Source organism: Cricetulus griseus, chromosome 2 (assembly GCF_003668045.3).
Source record: "Cricetulus griseus strain 17A/GY chromosome 2, alternate assembly CriGri-PICRH-1.0, whole genome shotgun sequence".
Lineage (NCBI taxonomy): Eukaryota > Metazoa > Chordata > Mammalia > Rodentia > Cricetidae > Cricetulus > Cricetulus griseus.
Window position 1 is genome coordinate 116,773,568 of NC_048595.1, and position 6,795 is coordinate 116,780,362.

At 41.2% G+C, this 6,795-nt stretch overlaps 1 protein-coding gene across 1 annotated transcript; it reads right to left on the reverse strand.

Moving 5' to 3' along the window:
• Positions 1–540: 540 nt before the first annotated feature.
• Positions 541–6,162, reverse strand: Ndufaf4 (NADH:ubiquinone oxidoreductase complex assembly factor 4). The gene is made up of 3 exons (XM_027403444.1): positions 5,927–6,162; positions 5,560–5,663; positions 541–2,591 (listed from the first exon to the last, which is right to left on the reverse strand). The coding sequence occupies exons 1-3, from the start codon at positions 6,060–6,062 to the stop codon at positions 2,307–2,309; spliced, it is 525 nt and encodes a 174-aa protein (XP_027259245.1). The 5' UTR covers positions 6,063–6,162; the 3' UTR covers positions 541–2,306.
• Between the last annotated feature and the right edge of the window lie 633 nt (positions 6,163–6,795).

Below are 6,795 nucleotides of genomic sequence, written 5' to 3' on the forward strand. Positions count from 1 at the left end.
TCCCTGATCTAGAATCCAAATAATCAGCAACCTCAATTCTGCTAGCCAAGTCCCTCACAATAGAGGGTGTAGACATGTTAGTCCATGTTAGGACTCTCACTCATACAAGCATGCATTTCAGCAGTCTTGGCCTTTTATGCCCAAGCAACCTGCATATTTTTCACATAATTCTTACAATCTCCAAAAAGGCAATCCAGTGTAACAGTCAGCACAAAACATTCTCTTTTATCTTCAAGATCCACTAATCTTTGAAGTTACTGTTCCCTGGGCTATCACATTCCCAGGAAAACATTCTGAACTTCATGCCTGCGGTAAATGTTAACCAAATTAATATATGTAAAGCATCTAGGTTAGTGCCTGGTACATAAACTGCTCTGCAAGTATTTGCAACTGATTGCTGGTTTTGGAGTTGAGGACAATTCAGACAAAGCTAGTAATGAAACTGAAATCTAAACTCCATTATCCCAAATGTGAAATCCATGCAACTTCTGTGACATTATCATTCCAGTGTTCTACATGAAACAAAAAAGCAGAACCGTGTAAAACGGAAATATTTTATTGTGTGATTCCAATAATAGAAACCATATTTACATCTGCCTAATCACACAGGAAAAATGAGTCAAAAGTGGCAATACTAGTGATTAAAGCATTCATTTTGAACTGGAGGACGGTTTTAGCTGACTGCGCTTTCAAATGCAATTTTACACTGATTAGGATTAGCCTGTTCTCTTAAGCTTCTGTATTGAACCACTAATAACTAGGTACAGTTTATTCACTGGGACAGCTTTGAAAAAAGCTTACAAACTTCCAAACATTTCCCTCTTTTGCTGTCATACCTGCCTAATTCCATCACCATACAGAGTTTCCCACATCATTTCTGGAGGAATCTCGAGGGAAATCTGTCTTCCCTTGAAAGGATATGGACACTCCCAATTCCCCCAACTCCATTCTGTCCTTTTGAAAGGTGTTTCTTTTTGGCATAATAGATAAAAATACTAGTAGGATTTTGGAAACCTAAATTCTGTCCTCCTATCAAACTACAGACAATTCAGTCATATGTTCTTTAGTCACCTATTTTAACTACGAAGATTTGTATTTGCTTGGTCCTTTGTCATTTATCTTCACCATTGTCCAGGAATTTACACAAAACAGCATTATACCTTTATAGAAATTCAGTTACAGAGAGACCAAACAATATAGCCAAGAACCCACAGGTATAACACATCATGCTACCTCATCTGAGATTCTATTACTGGAGTGTTATGCTCCCAAGTTTAAGTGGGTGAAAAAATTGGTAATTTCCCAGGTCCCTTCAGGGATGATTATTTTATACTTCTGCTTGCTACTTTTTCTCCCAGAATTAAAACAGGCAAAAATGCTTGATCATAAAATTTAGATCCCTGTATTTTTAACCGTCCCTTACATATTTTCCTTATTTCTATATTAGAGGAAGTTATTTGTTCAAATAGTTGTAAGAACTGCCCATTCTTGTTTTTGTTTTGTTTGTTTGTTTTTCAAGACAGGGGTTCTCTGCGTAGCTTTGGAGCCTATCCTGGCACTCGCACCGTAGACCAGGCTGGCCTCGAACTCACAAAGATCCGCCTGCCTCTGCCTCCTGAGTGCTGGGTTTAAAGGCATGCGCCACCAACGCCCGGCTCGGAACTGCCCATCCTTCCAAAAGCTTTTGAAGTTACCTCTTTCTATTTGTCAAAAGAGAGACTGCTAATATGTTACAGAGGTCACAAATTCTTCTAAAAAGTTATTTCATATTTAAAACCAATTCAAAATGAAAAAAAAATAACCTATGGACCTTTATTCTTTGGAGTGCTAATAAATATTTTTCCACTTTCGTGCTCAGTTTATTGGGAAATAGTCACCATGTCTCAGTGCTGAGAATCTCTCCCTAACAAAACGCCAGTCTTACAGGAAGGAGTCAGGAGGGCTCTTGCTTTAGGCAGCTCCTACAAAGAACAAACAATCCTAAACAGGAAAGTAGTGAAGCTTAACATTAAATGATTTGGGCCACTTGATCAATTTAAAAGGTGATGTGTCTAAAATGGCACATTACCTCTCATACATGTAATAAATTTATACATGGGATTAGTCATGCTGACATATATGCAGGAACTACACACATACATAAAATTAAAAAAAAAAAAAAAAGAACAACATTCTATGACCAATCCTGAAGAGGTCAAAGAGTACTCAAATTAGGGACACTCGGTTCACAGTGACTTATATAATTTAATACACTAAAAACCAGGACAGAGCTTGGGAGCACATACAGGAAGTTGTTATGATTTTCTTCATTTTGATGGTATTGCTTTCCTGTCTTCAGGAGGGAAGATTTTGACTTCAAAAGTAACAAAATATTTGAGAAGGGAATTTACATCTTTCAGTTCTAAATGGTACTCTTGGGCAATTTTCTCAGCAGTCCACATTTCTGGAGAAAGTTTATGATTATTGAGAAGTGTCAATGCTTCTACAACAGAAATCTTGCCTTTGGGAATGTTCACAACATTCTTATCCACGTGATGTCCTATCGGCAGTCTGAATTCCTTTGGTTCTTGCCATATTTCAACATCTTTTACCTAGTACCACAAGAAAAAGGACTTTAGGATAAAAAGATTTACATCTCCCATGATTCTTAAGTTTTCTTTCAAATAAACACATACATACTTTCTCAAACTGTATTTTCTCATTGTAATTGTCTCTTCCTAACTACAGCTTGCCATAATTAAGAAATGCTCTATAAAATTGTAACAATGCATCACCTCCACTAAGCATTATCAACTCAAAAGCTCTAGATCCCAAACCTTCTCAACTGCTCTATGATGCCCCAAGTTAAACTTCCACATATAACTCCCTATAACGATCAGCAGTCAAAATGCAAGTACACTAAGACTAACTAACCCCTCAACTTGCCTTCAAGCTTTAAGTTGTATATGAAAAATAAATGAATTTCATGATTAAAATTGGATACTCCCACAAAGATGCTTTAGAATGTACTACAAATATTCCAAAATCAGATCTGTAAGACTTCTGGTCCTAAGCAGTTTGGGTAAGGAAACCTCAACTTGTATATTAAAAGAATGGGAGTTGACTGGATTAAAATGGCACTAGTCATAGAATAGCAGCATCCTAACAGTGCTCTGACAACTGACTTGAAAACTTTTCCATCTTTCCCTCAAGGATGAACGGTTACCTAGATATGTCAGATGAAATGAACCTTTTCTCCTCCTAGTGGCTTCTGGTCAGTTCTAGCACAGCTCATCACTGTCCCAGGCATCCATTTTCAACTGCACCTGTCTACATCACTTCTTGGCCAACATATAAAAATTCTAACTTCACTATCTTTTTAAGACTCCCAAACCCATAGCCAAGATCTCTCTAAATAAGTCCTGTAATTGAGTTAAAGCTTAAATGATAAATCTGCCCTAGTGACCCCAGTTGCTTTATTCAGGGGCACTCTTCAGAATTTATTTGAAATAACTACAGCAGCTCACCACACCTGACACTGTTGACTATAATGTCCAAATCTACCTGTAACTACCAAAGCCCGTTCCCCTCAGCTTCCATGCTGTCTTTCCCAGTTTTCTATCCATATTTCCAGAGTTTCTTCCATTTTCCTTGTGGCTCTTGTGCCTTCTGTTGCTCATTAAGTTCCAACTACATCTTCTTTGCCTTTCCTTTTTTTTGTGTGACAGGTTATTATGTATGCCCGGCTGGCCTTCAACTTCTGGATCTTCACCCACTCCCCACCTCCTGTTGTGGCCCACATGTAATTATGTCAAAATCTGTGGCCTCAAACCAAGATCTTTCTTTGGATATTTAAGCTCCAAATCCAAAATGCCTAATGGGCATCTCTTCTTGGACTTGTATACACTTCATCTTCAGAGTGTCTAATACTGAAACTACTAATCTACCTGCTTCGAAGTCATGCTTCAACCTCTGTAACTAATCTGTGAACAGACCCTGTTCATAATAGCTCCCAAGTCTCTTAATCCCATTCTCTTATCCTCCATACACTAAATCACCCTAAACTATGCCACTGTGACTTGAAGAACTATTAGAAGACAACTAGCAGGTTTCCTCTAACTATGTAATTTTGTTCCCTTCTAGCTCACTCTCAAATTTAACACCACTTTTTCCCCACATTAAACTCTTCAGTGACACTCCAAAGCCCTCCTGATAAAACTGAAACTCCTTGGCATGTACTTTCAGGATCCAGCCATCATTCAAAAATCCACCCTTCACCTTCCCCTAACAATGTACACTCCAACCAGTCTCCACACCATCACTCACCCCACCTTCATATTCCCATGTGAGACTCAGGAACTCATCCCCACTCTTTTACTTCCTAAATCTCAAAGTGGCTCTCGTCTTCCAAACCCAGGCAGATCCACCCTCCATTCCCTATGGAACAGGTTTTCCTCCTCCCTTCAGTATTCCATTGACACCATTTTTTTTAATAAAATGGAAATCCTCTTTTCATTTAGTAGAAAGGCAGAGGAAATTATAAATTCCACACAGATATAAAATATAAAGAAAAAAAAAGAAACTGAAAAACTAATTCTCAGCAGAAATAAAAACTAGTACCTTGGGTAGCTACACAAAATAAAAACACACTCATTTTACCATACATTAAAAAAAGGGGATGAAACAACTTATGCTAATTTTTAAAGCACTGCTCAGTGTCAGCTTAAAAAATAGCATACTAAGGTCTCAATCATGGATCTTTAAGTGAGATTCTGGTGATAACTAAATGCTATCTATGGTCACTACTAAATTATGACTATTATACAAGTAACTGTAATTGTACAGTCTTTTGCCTACTATTAAGCTGCACACACAAAAAAATTTTTAGAACACAAACTTTGAGAGCTTCGACTGTCACGCCCCATCAGTCACTCTTAACACTGCACCTTGACCACAATGGTCGCCTCCCTGATTCAGGCTTCAATTCACACTCCAGGCCCAGGTTCAAAGGTCACTTCCTCAAAAGCAGTCCCTACTCCTCCAGGTCCTGTAACAACACTGTAGCTGTACAGCCACTCACAGCATCACAGGCCTCAGAGTAAGACCAAGGTCTGTTTTGATCACTACACATAAACACTTAATGCCTGACGAATGTAACATGCCTACCACTGCAGCATATTATATGAACTTAACAATAGTATTACATGTCCTGTCCAGATACATCCTTAAAAACACAAGCATGATCCCACAAGTCCACAAACAGATGCTGTTGTTAAGGTAAGAACATCTAAATTTACAGACATGAAAAGAGGTCTAAAAGTCATCTTTGGTCACCCAGATAACCTCTGAAAGTACCTTAACCAAAAGGCTACCACTTCTGCAATAATCCTTTCTGCAACGAATCCCTTCACGGGTCTCCCTAAGCATTCAATGAATACAGCCCTATGCAGCCCACTGACACCCCCCGACCACCACCACCACATACTTTGCACTGCATTTCACCCGTTGCCCTTTTTCTTTATCACTTCCTCAGATCTCCCAAATGAACTGTTTACTTAATCAGAGAAAAGCATACTTTACCGGTAGGGAAGACACCGGATCTTTGGACTCCACATATACGTCTTTTAGCAATGACAACAGCGTGTTATCTTTCCTAGAAACTTCTTCTTTGATTTCTGGGTGCTCTAAGGACAGAAAAGAAGAGAAAAAGGCCACAATGACACAATGATTTTTCTTAAAGGAAATTTCCTCTAAACCCGTTAACACGTAAGACGACTTTAATTTTTTTTTTTTTAAAGAAACAATCATCTGCACAGTTGGGGGAAACACGAGGCTCGGCCAGGCGTGCGCCCTGCACTGCCCCCAGCGCCGGGATCCCAGCCGCCGCCGCCACGCCCGGGAACGACCTCAATGTCACCATGGGACTCCCGGGAGGGGTGGCACTCACGACTCAGCTGCTCGCGCAGGAGGTCGCGCGTGGACGGGTGCTTGGGAGCCGTGGAGGGCTTGGTCCTGCTGATCTCTCGCTCCGCGCGGTTCTCCAGGTTGAAGTTCCTCACGGCGCGGCTCACGCGAGCTCCCATCTCCGCATCCTGACGCCCGCGGCTCGCCGCACACGTGGGGACACGCCGGTGCGGGTGACCTGCCGGTGCGGATGACCTCTGTGCGCGCCGAGCATGCGCACGCCCTGGATCAGGCGCCGGGCAAACCGCCGAGGATGCGCTTGGCGCCCCCTGGCGGCTGGGATGACTGACTGAGCCAGACGTGCGTCCGCATTGTCTAAGAGGGAGCTGCGCGGTAGCAGCGGCCCATGTGACCGCTTGCTTGCAAAACCACCGATTGAGAGAGTTCAGGGCTGAGAGCGATCTTGCAACCCCTTCGGAGGGCGCACGGTGCAGAGGGTCAAGGTTCTGAGCTTGCCCGCCTCTGCCTTTGGGAAATGAAAATAAGCACTCTTCGTTCTCTGCCGCTTTGCCATTTTGACAGCTTTAATTTTCCTGTTCCTTGCCTGGCGCATTTCCACAGTTTTGTTTTGTTTTGTTTTCTTCTTCCACTATCTTTACAAACATTTTCCGGTCACATTGACCCTAATGATATGTATTTTAGGCTTTCCTTTCTTACTAATAATTTGATATATTCCTGCATGAGCACCGAATCCTGTTCTTAGTGCCGTTTCTCACCTCTGCTGCTTCTCTCTGTCTCAGCCTCAGTGACCCTCGTGTAACTTGTGCTTTAATAGTGTATTTGGAAAACAAAAAAATAAACATTACACATTCTTTCTTCCCTTCCCCTCCTCTGACACCTCCTTCATTTCTT

Bases quoted from the DNA above. Each gene is read 5' to 3' on its own strand.
- Ndufaf4 (XM_027403444.1), bottom strand. From the start codon at position 6,062: ATGGGAGCTCGCGTGAGCCGCGCCGTGAGGAACTTCAACCTGGAGAAC. The intron at 5,664-5,926 runs GTGAGTGCCACC...TTCTGTCCTTAG, and splicing joins CCTGCGCGAGCAGCTGAGTC to AGCACCCAGAAATCAAAGAA. The intron at 2,592-5,559 runs GTAAAGTATGCT...TTGTGGTACTAG, and splicing joins ATCCGGTGTCTTCCCTACCG to GTAAAAGATGTTGAAATATG.